The 20,784-nt window shown below is 48.2% G+C and overlaps 1 protein-coding gene across 1 annotated transcript in view; it reads right to left on the bottom strand.

The window, feature by feature from the left end:
* Window positions 1-18,067: 18,067 nt before the first annotated feature.
* Phlpp1 (PH domain and leucine rich repeat protein phosphatase 1) overlaps window positions 18,068-20,784 on the bottom strand; it is a 222,488-nt gene continuing 219,771 nt past the window's right edge. The window contains exon 17 of the mRNA NM_021657.2: window positions 18,068-20,197. Within this exon, the coding sequence (NP_067689.2) occupies window positions 18,974-20,197 (1,224 nt within the window). The 3' untranslated portion in view covers window positions 18,068-18,973. The remainder of the gene's footprint in view (window positions 20,198-20,784) is intronic.

Genomic DNA, 20,784 nt, shown 5'->3' with positions numbered 1-20,784 from the left:
TGGGAAATACCTTTCAAAAAAGAAAGGGAGAGAGAAGGAAGTGACGAGACACCAATAGTTTCATGCGGTGGTGAGATAATCTTACTGCTCTGAGCCAGAGCATGGCAGACCTCTGAGTCAGAGGGAAGCCTGAGCTAGAGCGTGACCTTGAGGCCAGATTGAGTCATAGAACTCTAGAGCAAGACTCTGTCAGACACATCTATGAGGGGTGGGGAGGAAAAGAGAGGCAGAGAGAGCATGCACACAAAGGATGGTTGAGTGTAATAGCCAGATGGATCTTTAGACAGATCTTTCCAATAGTCTTAACGCTGTACCATAAACTTGTATATATAAAGTAAAACCCAGAATTATTAATAAGTCCCCATTTTCCTGTCCCAGGTCATTGCAGAAAAGACCCTTACCCATAAGCCTTTACCTACTATATTTTTTATTTCTACAGAATAGAATCTTAAATGGAATTTTGGAGGAGGTCATACATTTTTAAACTTTATATTATGAAATTGTCAAGCAATTTCATAGAATAGAATAGGACCATGAGCCCAATGTGCACTAAGAAGGTGGTAGAAACTCAGAGTGCAAATTACTTTGGCATCTTGTAAATGCAGTATTTCTGCCCGTTCCTAAAAAGAAAGAACAGCAACGTAATTCAAAATGGCCACCAGATTCAAAACTTTAAAGGGTTCCCACCAATCCAAGTCAGACCAATTTGAGCATTTAAAAGAACAATGATTTGAAACATATAAATTACATAAAACCCATGAATTAACACACACACACACACACACACACACACACACACACACATACACACACAAAGAAATCAAGGGTCCCTACTACTGGGACCTAGGGCACTAGCTCTTTTGCTATTCTGAAAACTTACACAAAAAGGAAAAACCCAGCATTTATCACTCCTTTTCTTTTTTTTTTATTAACTTGAGTATTTCTTTTTTTTTTTCCTTTTTTTTCTTTTTTTCGGAGCTGGGGACCGAACCCAGGGCCTTGCGCTTCCTAGGCAAGCGCTCTACCGCTGAGCTAAATCCCCAGCCCCGAGTATTTCTTATATACATTTCGAGTGTTATTCCCTTTCCCGGTATCCGGGCAAACATTCCCCCTCCCCCCTCCCCTTCCTTATGGGTGTTCCCCTCCCAACCCTCCCCCCATTGCTGCCCTCCCCCCAATAGTCTAGTTCACTGGGGGTTCAGTCTTAGCAGGACCCAGGGCTTCCCCTTCCACTGGTGCTCTTACTAGGATATTCATTGCTACCTATGAGGTCAGAGTCTAGGGTCAGTCCATGTATAGTCTTTGGGTAGTGGCTTAGTCCCTGGAAGCTCTGGTTGCTTGGCATTGTTGTACATATGGGGTCTCGAGCCCCTTCAAGCTCTTCCAGTTCTTTCTCTGATTCCTTCAACGGGGGACCTATTCTCAGTTCAGTGGTTTGCTGCTGGCATTCGCCTCTGTATTTGCTGTATTCTGGCTGTGTCTCTCAGGAGAGATCTACATCCGGCTCCTGTCGGTCTGCACTTCTTTGCTTCATCCATCTTGTCTAATTGGGTGGCTGTATATGTATGGGCCACATGTGGGGCAGACTCTGAATGGGTATCACTCCTTTTCTGAACAAACTCCTTCGGGGCAACTAAACAGTCCTTGAGCAAAGCTCTCGTTTTATAAAAGAAGCCCAGGTAAACATTTCACACAACCTACCAGACAGTTGCGTGGTCAACATTAAAGGGAAAACTTGATCTAGGCTGCATGTTAGTGGAGGCTCAGTCTGTACAGGGAGAAGGTGGTAGAGGGGTTGATTTTGGACTGAGCAGTCTAGCTTCTTCTGAACTTTTGGGTCAGTATAGTGATTTAAAGGAGAGTGGTCCTTATAGACTCATGTGTTTGCATGCTGGTCCTCAGATATTGGAACTGTTTGGGAAGGATTTGGAGGTATGGCCTTGTTGGAGGAGGTCTTTTGGAAGTTGCAAAAGCCCACCCTAGCTGCTCTCTCTCCCTCTCCTCTCTTCCCCACCCCCTGCTGCCTGGGGCTCAGGATGTAAAGCTCTCTGCTCTTGCTCCAGCACCATGCTTGCCTGCCTGCCACTACACTCACTGAATGATGATCTCAGACCAACACTCTAAAATGGTAAGCAAGCCCTCAATTAAATGGTTTTTGTTTTCCTTTTTAATGAGAGTCACCTTGGTCATGATGTCTCTTCACAGCAACAGAACAGTGACCAAGATTGTATCAGCAATCTCTCTGGGTTTGACCATGTTGGCTACAGACCTATATGACATGTAGGCCCATTGGAATATATGGATATTGGAAAGAGTTGGAAAGAGTCACCCTGAGGCAGAGTTAAGATGGCGCCATCCCACTATAGAAGGCCACATGCACAGCGTGTGTGGGAAGAGGAGTTACCACACAGTGAGGGTACTCTTTGCTCAGACACTTGCACTCCTCAGAAGCTTCCTGGGCTCTCAAGCACAGAAGTCCTGCCACAGCCGTGACTGTACATACCAACTGCTGAGGGACAGTGGGGAATACGCAGCACAGGGAGGTTTCTGCAGGGGCCTGTGACTACCCTGTTCACTAGGAACCGATACACATAGCCCTGCAAAGGAGGAAATCCCAAAAGATCAATCCCACAGGAAGTCAGTGACAGGAAATGGGACGAGATGTGAGCTGAGTCATAGAACCCAGTTCAACCACAAACCTTTTCAGGTCTACTGAGTATCATCCAAGTGTCTGGTAAAGTGTTAACTGATGGAATTCTTATCACAGTGCTCCTCCACTGCTAAGTGCCCACAGTCTTTCATTGTCAAGTGGTCTAGAAACCTTAAGTCCTATGCAGAAGTGGTTCAGGTTTTAGATTAGTCTGTATCTCTCTTCAGAATCTAACAACTTGCTGATATTATAATATATACATACATACATACATATATATATATATATATATATATATATATATATATATATATTTCTGTAAACTTTAACCAGCCCCTTCACGTTTGACACCTTTAACTTTGGACTTCGTTGTTAAGTGTCAGCCCCAGTAATGTCTAGATCCCACAGAGGGGAAATGAAATTGGAGTAGGAGTGAGTCAGGCACGGTGGTGGTGGTGGTGGTCGGGGTGTTCTTGAAGCCTGATTGATGGCCGCGGGGTGCTTCTTCATTCAGACAGAACGTGGTAAGCAGGAATATTTATGCTGTTCTAAGAGAGACAGATGTATCCACATATTCAGTCTCTAACTCTAAGCCAGTTGTGCCATTTGGAATCATTGCGGCCGTGGACTTTGATTTGTGTGCCTAGGAAAACTACACCTGAAACAGGAGTCAGGGAGGAGCTGGCCGCCCCTAAGGAGGGTACTTGCTGCTTCCGGAGGCACTGGCGTGTAAAGTCACCACCCTTTGGAAAGCCTGAAGGATCCATGACATCCTCTCACTGATGACCCTAGAAGATTCATCAGTCTTCCCCAGAGAAAGAGGTGGTTCTCAGACGTAGATCTGGCTGCTCCGCAGGTTCCCATTTTCAAACAGGATAGGGTTTGGGTGGAGGGGCCTTTCCTGTGGACTGCGCCCTGGCATGCCCACATCCTCTAGTTGTCAGAACTGGGACCAAGAAATGGGGGAAAGTGGAGACAGGGCCCATAGAGATCGCACGCCTGGGAGACCAGCATCAATGTACATACAGATCTAACTTTATCATTCTGTGCAAAAACTTATACAACTTTTCAGCCAATAAGGATGCGGTTACATAATCAAGACCCAACCGGAGGATTACAGGAGCTGTCTGGCTTTGCTTGCCTTTGCCTCTGTAGGGGAGGGGGCCGATCACCCGATGGAGGATTTCAGTGAAGACAGAGGAAGCGGCCATCTCTCTGGGCTCCGGTTCTTTTTTCTGTCTTACCGGTTTGCCCGGAGCCACTTTATATCGTAGGCTGCACACAGCCCAATCAGGATTCCTCGAGCAGGAGAGCTTGATGTCTAGCTCTGTCCGGCTTCCTCCTCCACTAGGTTCACTCTCACATCCCTCACATCTAGTCACCCCTGGAGGTCCCTACAAAGCCCTCTCTCTGCAAGTCTTAGCAGAAGTTCCTTCTGGGCCTCAGGTAAGATGACAGCTTGACCTCCTGGTTACCTCCTTTGTTCACCCCTACCTAGCATTTCGGACTCTCCTGGCTGGGGTCCCACCAGGGTCACTTCCTTCATTTACAAACTGAGATTCTGAGACAGTGACTCATCCAACTGTGACTCTGCCTCCCCCAGGGCCAGCAAGGTTCCAGCCATACTCAGTCACACAGCTGCTACCTAGCTCAACCCCAAGTCTCTGAGTGTCTCTTTCAGAACCTGTTATTCTGCTGTGAAAAAGTAGTGCCCTGGCTTTTCTTTTTTCTTTTTTTGGAGCTGGGGACTGAACCCAGGGCCTTGCGCTTGCTAGGCAAGCACTCTACCACTGAGCTAAATCCCCAACCCCAGTGCCCTGGTTTTTGATGTAGTATTCAAGGTCCTTGAGTTCTTTACTCAAAAAAAGAAATCAATGTACTTCACGCCCCCACCCCACGACCTTCCACAGCTGTGATTTTCACCTAGGCTGCAAGAGAACAGCCCAGGGAACTTTAGGGCAAAGCAGGCAGCCTTCTCCTATCTGTGGCTGCGGACTGGCAATCTCTCTGAGGGAGATGTGGCCACAGAGCTTGCTACAAGTTCAGTTCACCAACCGACAGACTGGCAGTTGAGAGCGAATTCACTGAGAGCTCTCGATAAAGCCCTCAGAAACAGGCTCCAGTTCCTGATGCCCTCAGCACTGTTTAAGGATCCTTGAATTCCACAAGTGGCCACTCCAGTAACTAACTGATGCTCCTATGTGCTCTGGTTTCTCCTGGCTCCATTCGGCCTCAGTGGCACCTTAGCCACACACCGTGCCCTGCTCCAAGACTGTTGCTTCCTAATAGAGTCATCGTTAGGTTTTAGCGGCAGAAGGAGGAGTACCTTGGTGGATTGATGACGGGCGGGGCAGGGAATGCCAAAGAAATCACACCAAAGTACAGATCTCACACGAGACATAAGGGGCACAGGGAGACAGAAAGAGATACAAAGAGCAAGAGACGCCGTGACCAGGAAACAGACAACGGGGCCTTGATGGCAGGGACCTTTCAAAGGATATGAGTGTAGCATTAGGGCAGGTAGGACAGGGTTGCTGGTGGCAGGCTGGGACTAAACAGGAAGGGGAGATGGTGAGGCAGGAATGGGGATGCCATGCATTTTTCGACTGCTTCCTGCCCTGAGGCATTGACATCTTTAGGGACTCAAGAAAGCTGGGATGCTGGCCAAGTCCTGGACAAGCAGGCTGTTTCCCTCGCTGTCCAGTTCTGGGGGACCCTCTGGGGATGTGAACATGCAGCCAGCAGCTGGAACAATTTGTAAGGAAGGATAACCTGGGGCTAGCTACAGGGAACACCTGGAGCTGGCAGTAAAACAAGATTTCTCCTCCCAGGCCCAGGCTCCCAGAACAACAACTGACACTCAAATATATTTACAAACACCTAGGCCATAAGCTTTGTCTGTTCCCTGATTTAACCATAACTAAACACCCCATTTATTCTAACCTAAGTTCTGCCATGTATCTGGTTACCTCCACTCAGCTCCTATTCCTCTGAGCTCCTCCATGTTCCCAGGTCAATCCTCTCATGCTTCTGTCTATCCCAGCATTCAATCTCCTTACTGGATGTCCCACCTTCTTTCTCCTGCCTAAGTTTATAGGCCAATTAGCATTTTATTGACAGGTGTTGCATCCATACAAAAGAGATTCTCTCTATAATTCCCTCTTTTAATCCAATAAAAGGCTCTTTTCTTATTACAATAAACTATATAATAATAATTATGAAAACTAACAGGTAAGAACCACATCCACAATGTCCAGTCCATCCACAATGTCTAGTACTTAGGAGAAAGTACTAGACAAGTATTACTGTGTACCTGAATAAAACTAAGGAATTTATAAAACTTAATTATCAAATATGCCTTATTTATCAAACGTGTTACTAATCTAATTTTTCTAGCAGCTTGGTGTTGAACTTGGTATATAACTTGGGTATACATTCTAAAAACATGAGTAGATAGACGTGACCTTAAATCAGCTTTTGTCAGTCTGAATAGACCTTTATAACCTTAAAATGTTATCATCATGGTCTGGAGAGATGGATCAGAGGTTAACAGCACTGGCTGCCCTTTCTGAGGTACTGAGTTCAATTCCTAGCAACCACATGTAGGCTCATAGCCACCTATCATGAAATCTGGTGCCCTCTCCTGACGTATAGACAGGGCATTATACACAATAAATAACAAACCTTAATTTTTCACCATATACAGAGTTGAATCACTTATGCAGTATGTTGGAGTTGATACAACCTTAAATTTTTATCATCACACAAAAATCAAATGTCTTATAATACAAAATATTTGAAAATTATGCTGTTAGTCTAAAAAGAGATATGACAGATCAACAGCTCACTGGGACTAAGACATCTTGTAATTGTTGCGATATACAATTCGGTCACCTTCCGATGGTGAAGTCACATGGGATGCGCTCTTGAACTGTAGGAAAGGCAGTTGCCCGTCCTGTGGCTGCTCATGTCCTCTCGGAGTCATTGGCCAAGATGGTTGTTACTTACAAACCAGGTTTTCCTAGCACATCTAGTTTTTAACATGAGAGTTGAATTTAGTATATATACCCAAGTATAGATATTTTTAACTAAAAGCCTTTTGTTACAAGTTTAAAGACAAATTTTTTTACAGATTTTATAGATTTTAAATTATACCCAATGTCTGAAATAAGAGAATTTTTTAAAAAAGAGCAAAGCATAGAGAAATTGTAGTGATAAAAGATTAAAGAGTGGAAGGTAGAACTTTAGATATGAGAATTGGGATCATTTATGTGATGACAGAAATTGTTACAATTTGTTACAGTTTTCAAGAATTTGGAAATCAAGGGCATCATGGTTTTTGGCCTTTGATCTATACTGGAGTCAAACTGTAGTAATAAATTCCAAGTCCATGGAAAACTAGAGAGACAGTGGCAAACAGGAACACCAAACAGGGACACCACATGGGTGTGCTCCTATAAGCCCCAAGCAGGAGCTCTGAGCTGAAGCCCCCGACAGCCAGGAGGGAGCAGGAGAGTAAGGAGGAGACCGTGTGGGTGCAGCAAGCCAGGAGCAGCTGGGGAATCAAACTCACAACCAAATGATCCATACACACCTTGGGGGATTTGGTTCAGAGTGGGTACTGCCGGGCAGCCCGAGCAGGTGTGCTCTGGGTGTGTACATGCTTCAGGGGGTGCACTTTTGCTCCCCCAACCCCCTTCTCCCTGGATCCCGCTCAGGTTCCCACTGTGCAACAAACTTACAGATGCATTAACCATAACTTAGACAGGAGGTTTACATGGTGTTAGGAGATGGGACAAAAAGAAACAGGGTTTGGAGCAGAGGAAAAAGAAATAGGGAATGGGACGTTCTGTTTCCCCAGTTGCTGGCAGTAGCTTCAGAGGTCCCTGAGAATGTTGGGATCTAAGGTGGCATTGGGTGGCCCTTTTGATTGATTATCTAAGGGATATTAAGGCCAAATTTGACAGCAAAAGTGGGTAAGTTTAGAGGCCCTTAAGCAGTGCACTAGGCATAGGGGTCAGGGGTTCTTCAAGAGGAGGAAGCCACGAAGTGCGGAGGACACAAAGGAAGGTGAGGAGGGGGTCCATCACCTGAAATCCAAGATGTCCTGGGACACAGGATGATCAATTGAGGAAGGTACAATCTGCACAGTGGGTTGTCACCTCACTGGACCAGGGCCAGAGCTAAAACGCCCTAGGAGACTCTGCTCCTGGTTCCAGGACTTTTTAATGAAGCCAAAACTGAGCTAAAAAAAAAAAAAATGAAGCCTCCCCCAAGGGAAAGGTCAGAGGTAGAGTCAGCGAAGAGGATCAATCACAGCCGTAAAGATCTGCCTGGGGTTCTTCTGCCTCCAGAGGGTAATCCCTGAGCTCGATGATCAGGGAAGCCTTTATCCTAACCTAAGGGCACACTTACCACTTGCCACTGTTGGACGCTATGCCAGAGAGTGAATCTGTTGCAGGTTGACTGGAGACGAGGGAGAGGGTCCCAGTGTGGCTCAGACCCCCAAGCAGAGAGTGCACAGGCACCAGGACATCCTACTGAGTTACCAGTGTTAGGGTTTTACAGCAGCCTAGCATGACTTCCTTTGAGAGGCCCTACCAGCAGCTGACTGAGACACACACAGCAGATAATTACACCCAACCATTGCACTGAAGTCCGGGACCCCTATGGAAGAATTAGGGAAAGGATTGAAGAAGCTGAAGGGGAGGGCGACCCCATAGGAAGACCAGCAGTCTCAACTAACCTGGACCCCTGGAGCTCCCAGAGACTGAGTCATCAACCAAAGAGCATAGATGGGCTGATCCGAGGCCCCTGGCACGTATATAGCAGAGGACTAATAAGTTTGGCCTCAGTGGGAGAAGACGCACCTAGCCTAGCTCCCTGAAGGACCGCAAGACTTACCTGCCCGTGCCAGGCTCACAGCTTCCATGTGTCATTGTTATTGACACACAACAAGTCAGTACAGGTCCTAGGGGTCATGGTCAGTTCAAAATGCAGGCTAAGCTAACAAAAGCCCGGATGATGAGAATGTTCAGTGTCAGAATCTCAAGCCGGGCTTGAGTAGAATTCCTGGACCTCTCAGTTAGACTAAGTGAGAGTTGGGCTCTGTTTCATTATGAGTACTCTTCTTAGGGCAGAGGGACATTTGTCCACAGAGAAGCATACTGGGAGGAAGTCATGTATGACGATGAATTAAGGCAGAACTCAGCACAATGTTCATTCAAGCCAAGGAACACAAAAGACTGACAGCAACCTTCAAAAGCCAGAGGGAAAGCCCTGGCAGAGAGGTCTCCTCGCAGCCCTTGGGGACTGGTCCTATTGATACCCTGACCATGGACTCACCTTCAGAGAGGAGAGATCCTGTTGTTTTCCAGCCAGTCACTGGTCCTCCGTTATAACTGCCCTAGCAAGCCAATGAAGTTCCAGTGCTGTCCATTCGCAGGCCTTTTGCCCTCCTACCCCGCTATCCCTCTGGTCACTTGGTCTTTCAGGTGCTTGGGCACACAGTCTTTCTCTGCTGGTGCCAGCCTGTCCCCTTTCCCTCTAACATCCACTAGGGAATTGAGCTGGTTGAGAGAACAGTTGATCAGCAGTACCAGGGGTATGACCTTGAGAGCAGCTCTCTGGAATCCATGGCTGCAGACATCCCCAGCATCACCCATTATTTGCTATATCGGGATGGCTATTCCCACTGCACACACTGTGTGATATGGCTTGCATCTCAAGTGTGCCTCACAAGCTCTCTCAGTACCCACCTGGTGGCCCTGCTTTAGAAGGCTGTAGAAACTTCCTGTGATGGTTTGTATAAACTTGGCCTAGAGAGTGGCACTATTAGAAGGTGTGGCCCTGTTCAAGTAGGTGTGGCCTTGTTGGAGTAGGTGTGTCACTGTGGGTGTAGGCTTTAATACCCCCATCCTAGCCTGGTAGTAGCCTTCAGATGAAGATGTAGAACTCTTGGCTCTTCCTGCACCATGCCTGCCTGGATGCTGTCATGCTCCCGCCTTGGTGATAGTAGACTGAATCTCTGAACCTATAAGCCAGCCTCAATTAAATGCTGTTTTTTTTGTTGTTGTTGTTTTGTTTTTGTTTTTTTTTTTAAAGTTGCCTTGGTCATGGTGTCTGTTGACAGCAGTAAAACCCTAAGACCCTGCCTATTGGTGAGGGGTGGGCCTTGAGGATTAGAGCCTGCCTCGGTGTTAGTTCTACTGTTGCTTTCCAGGTCACCAGGACATGGAAGCTGCCACTTAACACCTGTTGCTACAGTTAGTGCTGACCAGTTGCCATGACGGCCCAGACGCTCTGCAACTGTAAGCTGAATAAACCTCTCTCTTAACTGCTTCTGCCAAATATTTTGTCTCAGGAACAAGCAAAGCAACTGATACACTCTGCGTGCTCTTTGGAATCCAACCTAGGCTTGTGAGCTCTATGAGGCAGGGATTCCCTCCAGCCTGGCTCAGACCTGACTCAGGTCTCTTACCATGCACATCGCTGCTTTCAGAGAACTAGAGGAGCTTGGGGACTCTGTTAAATTATATAGCATAAGACATCACCAGTGCACACCAGCTTTAGATGGTAGGCTAGGCTGGAAAACATCCCCAGACGTTTATGACCACCACACCTGGACAGGAAGCTTTATGTTGTAACAAGGTCCTTGTAGACACAGTTAAGCCAAGATACTGCCCCAGTGGATTAGAGCAGGTCCTAAGGTCTGCATGCCTATCGTTCTTAGAGGAAGAACAGACTCCCAGACTCACATGAAAGGAGGCAACCCAGTATCTTGTCTTGGTTAGAGTAAACCCAGAGGGTGGCCCTAATCCCTAGAAGCTGGGAGATACAAGTAAGCTCTTCCAGAGGCACAAAGGAATAGAGCTGCTGACATTGCATTGGCGCTCTAGACTCCAAGGCTGCGTCAGAAGCCCCACACTTGTATTTCTTTGTTACAGTAGCATTAGAGGTGAAGGAGGGATCTGCCCATAGTCCTTCCATAGCTCTTACCTCAGAGTCTGCTGGAGATAGGCCCCTAATACTGCCAAACCCATTAACGGGCTGTCTCAAAATGGAATGCTTAATGAAAATAGATACGCACTTGCAGATAATAACTACGGGATGAGTACATGAGCATCGGTACGCATGTGAGATAGCTTCCAGCACTTCCAGGAAGGGAGAACATCGAATGACCAGACAGAAGCCTCTGTCTCCCACCTGTGTCTATGCAGCCAGCTTTTGCAGGGTTCCCTTCAGCAACACAACTCTATGTTCTCGTGTTGTAAGTGGATGTTGCGTTGGAATCACTTGTTAAAAGGACAGGTAAGGTTTCACCTTTTAGAACAAATGGTGTCCCAGCAGTCGTGTGCTTGGCCTTTTTACTGGGTTCTGGTGATCACCATCAGCTTCGTGTGCGTAGAAGGCAAGCACAGTCTGGCTGAGTCATTGCCCATTCCCTCAGAGTATAGGATCTAGCGTCTGTCACTGAGCTTTACACAAGGCGGGTGGGAGGGAGGGAAGGACAGCAGGAGGAGGGGGAAGGAGGAAGAAGAACATTTAATAAGCTTAAGCTCTTGGTAAAATATCTGGAATCTTGACTTCAGGCATCGATTTTCCAATGACTTTCCCAGTTGATTTCCTCAGCACTGCCTTTAAGATGTAAGCAGGTAGCAGAGTTGGTGACTCAACGTTAGCTCACCACAGTCATAAAAAAGACCGATTCTCATGAGCACAGACACTGGATATCCCACCCCATCTGTACAGGGGGGATGTTGCAATGGAGGGACACAGACTCTTGCATGAATCCCATCCAAACCCCTGGGAATCAAAGCCTCGAGTGTCCTGGGTGCTTAGCTCAAGTCCACGGACCTGCTGCTCTGAAAGGACAAGTGCTTTCGCAAGCTCATTGTGCTCATGTGTGAGCAGCCGCGTGTCTATCGAAAGAAATAGTACGGTGATTCATTTTCCTGCTGTAAGCTTCAGTATTTGACATAAATTTTGTCAGAGCAACCTTTCCCCCTCTGCTTCCGCTTCTAATATTTAATTGTAACGTGTTGTGGTTGCAACAAGCTGAAGCCATTGAATACTAATTTTGCAAAGCATTTTATTTCCGGGGAGGCTGCCAAGAGCAAGTGTGGAAGAGTAGGGACTGAAATGACTCACTGCTTCTGCTGCCTCAGGAAGTCAGAGGAGCAGACAAGAACAGTCAAGGGCTTGCCCTGGAGGTCAGAAAGGCCTGACACGTGAGCGCTGGAAGCAGAAGAGCATTCCAGTCAGCAGACAGAGCAAAGCCATGTCTGGAAGGGAGGATTCCCAGCCTGCACACACCGGGTCAGGGCATCTTCCCTTTCCTGGGTTAGCTTCCTCTCTAGTGTCAATTAACTGTGAGAGATTGGGCTGCTTATGCTTGGTTCTCTGAACTCTGCTGGCTCTCTTAGAAATGACCCCTCTGCCTAGCCTGTGGGATCTGCTCAACCAGGCCTGTGTGGTCGGTCACTCACTCACCTTCTGAGGGTACTGGGGCTGTAGGATGGAGCCTACCTGGAGGAGCAGGAGGTGGATGGACAACTGCAAGCCCAGCTCAAATGGAGAGATATGACAGGAAGGCTCAGGACATAGGCAGGGCAGAGCACAAGGTCCCAAGATGGCGAGGAGCTGCAGGCAGGTTGAGCAAAACAGCTACCAATTTCACCAGCTCCGTTGTACCTGTACCTACAAGCAGGTCTGTGAACTGATCACATTCTCTATCAGTAGGCAACAGGGAGAGTCATTGACCCTTACCTGAGCTTCCAGCCATCTGTCCTAGCCATTTGTTTGCAATTCTGTCCTAACTGCACATGGCCTAGAGTACACGGGCTGGGGACAGTTGACAAAAAGGGGCTGTATCTGCGTGGCTACTGGGGAAGCCACCATTCATGCTGGGTAAAGGCTGCAGTGTAGCTGTTTTGGGGTCACCCAAGCCCCTGTATACAATTCCTCATCCATGCTCTGTAAGGCCAATAAAGTCACTGGCTGAATTTCGATAGTTATGTGTTTGTTAATAGAATTGTATGGGACTGGAGGTTTTCTTTATGTCTCATTGGCTTTGCACAGCTGAGGCGGGAGAGCAAGGAAGGTCCAGGAAAACAGAGAAAGGAAGGAGGTCAACTTAGGTGTCTTTCAGGTTCTTCAGAGAAGCCCAGACCATGGCTGAGCAAGGGTGGAGGCCTAGAGAGAAGAACGGGACGAGATGTCTAGGCCAGGTATAAAGGTGGCCAAGCAGCTCCCAGAGGCATTGGGGACTTAGGGCTGGGTCAGTGCTCCAAGCACCTCAAGTGGAGGCACAGATGCTGGAGAACACAGATCTGCAGGATGAGCTCTGGTGCCCTTGGGGCTGCACATGACCATGAGTAAAACAAGGAGCCACTGTACTGGGGCCATAGGGGTTTCCCCAGCTACACATCCACTCTTTTAGGCCCAGGAGCAGCATGGGCTGCCTTAGTGGCGGCATGGGGGCATTGAGACTGAGGGCATTCTGGGTAAATGGAGAGTACCATGTCATGCAAATAGAAGGGCAGGTGAGAGGCCTGCTAGGGGGCAGCAGTGGAGACCGCTGTATCCACTTTCTCCAAGGGCCTGGCACGGAAAGGTGAGTAGAATCAGACCCACCTATTTGGGAACAGCTGTGAAACGGCTCGTTAGGTGTTGGCTTCTTCCGTCCTTTCTGGTTGGTGCTGCTGGAGGTGGACACAGTGTAGTTAAGGGCTCTTCATGAAGGAGGGAGGTCATCTGGGCAGCAGAGTACAACATCTGTTTCTTCATTCCCTGGAGGGAGGAGTCAGTCTTATCCCTCACAGAGCAGTGTGGTCACCAGGGCAGGGATAGCAGACAAACGCATTTTTTAGTGGTCCTGCTGTGGGCTGAGCTTTGGGTAGCTTGTAGTCTCTGTCTGGGTCAAGTCCAAGTTCTTCTCTGTCCATGTGTTTTCACTCCAAGTGTGAATGTACCCATGGATATGCCTGTCTCTCCAGATTACCGTCACTCAATGTGCTCCAGTGTCTGCCCTTGAGGTCACCTGTCACCATTCCTACGGGTGCCTCATGGATGTAGGGAGATACTCAGTTTATGAAGAGGGTTAAGGAGCCTTCAGAAGGACAAAATGACTACCCCAAACCACCAGGATGAAACTCTACCCCACACTCCAGTCGGATGAAGAAAAAGATGCATAGACACACACACACACACACACACACACACACACACACACACACACACTCCAGCAATATGAAAACCACATATGCAGACACACACTTTGAATTTTTTGACACTTTAGCTGTACTCTCAGCTTTAGAAAAATGCATCCCGGTTAATTGTGTTCAGTCATCACTGTGCAGAAATGAACAGCCACATTGAGCAAGAAACATCAAAGTCAACCGTTTTCCATTTGTAAGGGTCATAGTATTAAGTAGGTAAAGCGGTATCTGCATGGGTTTGGTTATAGAAATTAAGAAAGTGTTCACTAAACAACAACAACAACGCTACCATTCAGTACACACGGCTTGCATTCTGCCTGCAAACAGGAACCAAGTGAGCTCCTGATGCCATGTCCTGGGATGGGGGACTAGAGAGGCAGAAGAGAGCTCGCTGGTCCACATCAGCAGGTTTGCCATGTACATCACTTTCTTTTTGTTCCAAACATTCCTTCTTGTCCCTAGTTATGCGGAAGGAAGCCAGTAAGAACACGACGAACCTCCACTCATCGTAATCTGAAGAATATGAAGATGGAACCTTCTTGGAAGACGTGACATGGATGAGTTGAGTTTCAACATGGCTCCTGTGCTCAGGGGACTGTATTACATCTTTTCCCCAATTAGACCGTGCTTGAATATGCTGGCAGTCAACTGCTCAGGGTCAGACTCTAGAGGTTGGGACCAGCATCAGCTAAGTCATACTGAACCGGATTTCCTTCTTGCCTCTAGCAGATTGATACTGTGCAGGGCCTGGTGGTCATAGACACTCCCACAGAATTTCATCTGATAACCGGAGGGCTCAACGGTGAAAATGACAGGCAGGTGACATTGTAATAGGAGAGGAACGTATGTATTTGCCTGTGATAGGAAGCTGGTCCAGTGCATGCTGCTGCTCCTGGGAGGCGTGAGATGCTTACAGTCTGCTGAGGCACTCTATAGGTAGTCACCGAAAGTACACTAGATCTGGAGGCAAATCAAGGATATTGCTTGGCTTAGTCCTGGCTTCAAGGCAGCTCTTAACCTGGAGCTGGCTCAGGCACTCCCAGGTATCATTTGGGAGGTGGTCTTTTTTTTTTTTTTTTTTTTTGGTTCTTTTTTTCAGAGCTGGGGACTGAACCCAGGGCCTTGCGCTTCCTAGGCAAGCGCTCTACCACTGAGCTAAATCCCCAACCCCGGGAGGTGGTCTTCTTAGAGAGTTGGAAGTAAGTACGGGTGCATTCAAGGACTGGACATAGGACACTGAAAAAGTCCCAACTGCCATTTTGATGTCCTTTTAACAGACAGGGCTACTCCTCAGAGTTAAGTAAGTTCACTGGAACAAGATAGGAGAGCAGAAAGTGAAAAACGTGTGTGTGATGCCAGCAGCTCTTTCCTGTCCTTAGAGGATTAGAATGATAAGAGAAACTCCAGCTGTCGGCAGGAGGAAGGCCATTCTCCAAACATTCTGTTCCTCTCCCTTTACACAGGGTAGAATGTTGTGTTCTTTGAACAAAGTGATCCAAAGGCCAACACATCCAGTACTTGCTTATTTATACACAAATTGAGGCCAGGAAACAGAACAGCCCCAAACGGGGAAGGTAGTGGCTTGAGGGTGATTTGCTCATTCTTTCCTGACATGTTCAATGTCTTCTAGAAGGGGTGGTGGCCATTCTGAGGGACACACCATTCTGCTTTCAGACATTTATGTGGGATTAGTGTCAACCTGGTGTTGGCTTTGACCCTCAAAGCCTCTCAAGATCACACCCCAGCCTGGCCCTGCAGGTCTTGTGCTGGTTTTGAGCCAGCCACGGATTCTCGATGGACATGGGACTCAGGGAGGCAGGGCAGGGCTCTTCCCTTAACTGAGCAGGGCTAACTGTGATCTTTGCTCCTATTAATACAGGAGGGAGGGGTGAGCAAAGGGGGAAACCAAAAGCTATCACAAATGCTTTAGAGTTATGTACATTTTCAAACAGTATCAAACATACCGATCCATATCGGCATAGGCCTGATCAATGACAGTGACGAAAGCAGTCTGCACAACACGGGGATTACAGAGATGAACTGAAAGGGAAATAGTAGTGTTTACTGAGAAGAAATCCAAGGAGAGTCCCCACATCAACAGTTCATCTTTTCTTCCACTTGCCACTTACCGCCCCTGTGCTGTGCTCCAATTTTCTGACCAGCCTAGCTCTATGCTGGAAGGGTGATGTCAGGCTTTAGTGAGTTTCTGATCCGTCACTCAGGAAGCAGTTACAGACAGTACAATACCCCTTTTCAGTGAGTCTTCTGCTTAGCCCCAGGGAAGGATTCAAGATCCTCTGATGAGAGTCAACATAGGCCAATGGGCTTTTCCCCCTCCCTTAGTTCCAGCCAACAGTGACGTCACAGACTTACTCTGTAGACTGCAGGCATACCATTAATGCTTTCTGTCTTGCTTTGTTTTCTACCCTAGGGAAGGCAAGGGTAGACAGATGCTGGGTAGACTTAGAATTCTGGTAACATGTTATTTCAGTATTTTAATTTCCCATGGGAAGTTGGCTATTATAGGAATCAAGTGGTCACCAATGATACATTACAAAGCAGACACTGGTACAAGGTGCAACAGAAACTAGGATTTACTACAGCATCTGGGCCACACTTAATTAGTGCTCAGGATTACTTTCTATTACAGGTTGAAAAAAAAAACCTGTTAAACAGTTTCTTCTGTCTAAATGGAGTCCATGACCTCACCCTAAAAACTACTCTCCAGTAGGTGGTGCTACACCAAAAGCGATCAAAAGAAAGCGGGCCACACTAGCCTGGCCCTGGCCACAGACCGGCCTGGGGGATAAGGGCAGAGACTGGAGGCTGCATGTATCCAACAGGAACCAGTGTCCAGGCCCCAGCAAAGCCATCAGCCTCAGGAGTGGGCTTACTGCTTCCTCCTCTTCACTCCCATCCCCAGTGGTCTGGCTCTCCTCACAGGACCCTCAGGGCAACCCTTTCTCCTTAATGCCCGCTGTGCAGATATCATGGCTTTAGGCATGAATAAAGTACTTAATGTTCAAAATCCTCCTCAGATTTATGAGCACCTTTACACACACTATTAGAATGTACTTGGTAGACAGAAGTGAATAGATTTCCCTTAGGAAATGCCTGGGGAGGCTCCTGCCTAAGAGCATGGAGATTTCCAGTATGTCTGTACCTCTTCAGTCCCTGCACATGGATGCAACGTAAACGTTTCCCCTTGTACTATGTACTGCGAGTCCCCAGAGGGAACTTCTATCTGCAGAGTTCCGCATATGCAGCGCACACGATGTCTCAGTGACGGAACTGACATGAGATGTGCGCACCAATGGGCTGTGGGTGCACAAACACAGCATCTACCCTGCTGCTTTCTCCCACGCCTGCTGTGTGCCACGTGGCTGCGTCTGGTGCCATCACCGTCCACACGTACTGACTCTGGTTGAGGCCTCCACAGGTTCTGACCGCTCTACAAGAGCCACACAAGCACTGATGAACTGGAAAGTCAGCTCGGCTGGATGGGGAATAGGCACTGGGAAACTAGGAACTTGTGTGGCTTCTCTGACCCAGGCCCCACATGGTATGACGGACAGTATGGGAGGGAAGGGCTAGAGAGTCGGACAGGATCATGCCCTGGGATGACTCGACTTCCAGTTCAAGGCACAGTGCCTCTGCCACACTTGGGAAACACAGCTCCCTCAGGCACCGGGTTCAACCCTGTGCTGTAATGAGCAAACTCATTCTGTGGTCTCGGTCAGTGGTCTGGGCTGCCAAGTAGTACTCAGTGCACACCTGAGGGGAGACAGGTAGAGTAGATGTCCCCAGTCTTCCACAGACAGCTCTTAATTGACAGTCACTACGGAAGGTGCATGGGATGCACACATGGTCTCCTGGAAGGGTTGAAAACCATCTTGGTTCTGCAGGTGTGCAGGTTCTCTGCAGGGCTCTCCTCTATGCAGTGTCCACTCAGTCCTCTTTTAGTGTCTACCTTGCATAATAATAGAAAGAAAAGGGTAACAGCAGTTGTGCATACAGTTGACCAGAAGGTCAATTTCACTACCTCATTCACTGTATGCAGCTGAACTTGAGTGTTAAGGAAACAAACCCCAAACCCATGTGGGTTAATCTCAACCCCCACCACCTATTCCTTCCAATCCTAAGCTGGTGTGATTGTAAGACACACCGGGATGCTGAGACAAAAGCAGATGGCTCCAGTACTTGTAAATTTCATATTTATTATAACAAAAATTACGACATGTCCATTTGGGCATTCTGTTTCCATATAACTCTGGATGTGTGGCTGGTCTAAGGGACTCTATACAGTCATGCTGATTGTGGCAGCAGGAAGGAACACAATTAAAAAGTGTCTGTAAAAGGTTCTGGGCTCCCGAGAGCAGGGCCACATTATCTGCACAGAAGCACACTGAGCAAATGGCCCACACTGCACATGGGCGAGGTGGCTGGGGCAGGGGAGGCTCTGCAGAGCGAGGAAGGAGTCAGTTATTTCGGCCGTGTCCCTATGCCAAGACTACAAACACTTTAAGCTTCATTATGTAACACTGAGCTATTTACAATAGAAATTTCTCAATCAACTGTTCTCTCAGAGAAAATTAGTGAGTCCCAGTGACTTAAGTCACTGACAGAGTAAAGCAACTCCTAGGAGTTAGTCTCCATATTCTACAAATGTCTATCATTTTCAAGACAAAAAAAAGCTTTCCCCACAAAGAAATACACATTACAGTATTATTAAATCATTTAGCAACGGCAACTAGCCCTGCCTTCCAAACGAACAAAACAACAAAAAGCCATTTTTAAAAATATTACATTATCATTTACTGTTTCTCTGTAATATATTAAACCTTTTGTTCTTTGTCTTTACACAGTTGATATGTTAGGGAAAGAAGTTAACAAATTTAAATCATATTGGTAAAGTGTCACTAGAAGAAAAGTGGTTAATTATTAAAAGTAACTAATACAAAGAGAGCCTAGAGATGAGCTGCAGAGACAGGCGGGGCAGTGTCTGGGAGAGGGCATGAAGCAACACCCCTGGTTTAACGTGAGCCTGGGACACTCTCTCGGCCTCTCTGGTTAGTTTATTGTTTAAAACAGTACGCAGGCTGGGTCATAGTGGTGTGTCGTAACAGTCCGGCAGGTGATCCATCTGGAAGGGCCTCTGTGCCTGTGCCTGTGCCTGTGCCTGTGCCTGTGGCGGCTGGGGTGGAGGTGGTGGCTGCTGCTGCTGCTGCTGCTGCTGCTGCTGCTGCTGCTGCTGCTGCTGCTGCTCCTGGTGATGTTTCATGATTTCTTTGACTTCCTCTTCCAGCTCTGGGGGGATGATAAACTGATCATCTGGATCTGGTTGAGCAGGGGCTGCAAAATAGCCTCCCGGCTTCCGGAGAGGTGCATCTGTGGCAACCTCTATTACATTATGGCTCCTTTCCTGGGGAGCTACAGAGCCGTTAGCCCTGCGTCGCCCAATGGTCCCCACAGCAGAAATGTCTGTCTTCTTGGACAGACCTGACTCATCCTCATTGGCACTGATGACAATGCCCTCATCACTGGCTTCAGCTGGCACCTGAAGCAGGTGCTGCTGTCTCTCCTTCTCCTTGGCCCGGCTGCAATGGATGTCCACTTCCACCTCCACCCGGCTGCCGTTGCTGAACACGCCCTCAATGGGTTCCTCGTCATCACTGTCAAGGCCGTTGTCAGAGAACGCACTGGAGAAAGTGGCGCTGGACAGCTGGCGCTGGAAGGAGTTGGACAGGCAGACCGGGTGGAGCATGCAGCGCTGCTCGCTGGGGTAGGCGGGGCTGCTCTCACTCAGGGCTCCCGACGGCGGCTCGTCAGAAGCTGTGGAGCCCACCTCACTACTCATCTCAGAGGTAGACAATTCACTGCTGATCTCAGATGCCATGCCGCTGCTGGAGGACGGCACGCCCAGCCCATCTGAGGGCCGGTCCTTGATCACCATGCTGACGGAGGGCGGGAAGATTCCGGGACTGGGCGGTGGCATGCTCCCTCCCACACTGAGCTCACAGCAGCAGAAGCTGTCTTCCGTGACACTGAGTTGCACCACCACAGCACTGATGCTGTCGTGGCAGCCGTAGCTCTGGGCCAGGGTGCATAGCTTCTTGGCGGCGGCTAGAGCATCTGGAACGTTGCGCACGGCTTCCACAGCCTCTTCGATGGACAGGCTGTCCCACAGCCCTTTGCTGCCCAGGATGAAAAACTCATCCTGTGGAGTCAGAAGCACCGACTGTACGTGGGGGCGAGGCACCACACTGGGGTGAAGGAAGGTGTAGCCCAGGATGCGTGTGGACTCTGTCACTCCATTGACCTTGCCATCCTAGAAGAAGAATTTCCAAAGAGACAGTGAGCACTGAGCACATGTGGTTACCAAGCAGCCTGCCTCTGGGTCCTCGGGAAGTGTTGGCACCCATGGAGGAGGCTCACACACTCTGTGTGGAAGGGCCGGAGTACAGACCTGGGCTTGTAAGGGGCAACAGGGACAAAGGAAGTATTTGCTTTGGTTATGCCTTTAACAGGGACCACACTTATACTAGGTGGTGGGTCTCTTCATGACAAGCTGCTGTCCAGCCTCACGTGGCAAGCATGCTTATTAGATTCTAAAGTGGCACATGCCATAGAAACACCTGGGGCAGGGACAGTTCAACCGCATGACCCTGCCCAGCAGCACAGCCAGCATGGAGGAGGGCGAGGGAGTCCTGTGCGACCCACGGATGTTTGCATCTGAGTCACAGTACTCATATGTTTGGAGAGGCAGTGTTAACAGCAGTGCCCATTCTTGTACTTAGTGTGAGCCTGGCTTCCAAGGACAAATGTAGAAACCAGAGTCCTGCCTGAGACGGCTCATGCTGTTTAGACCAGCAGCCAAATCCGGGCCGTTTGCTGGGGAAAAAGATGAGTCCTTAT

This window comes from Rattus norvegicus, chromosome 13 (assembly GCF_036323735.1).
Source record: "Rattus norvegicus strain BN/NHsdMcwi chromosome 13, GRCr8, whole genome shotgun sequence".
Taxonomy (NCBI): Eukaryota; Metazoa; Chordata; class Mammalia; order Rodentia; family Muridae; genus Rattus; species Rattus norvegicus.
This window is presented reverse-complemented; position numbering and strand designations above follow the sequence as displayed.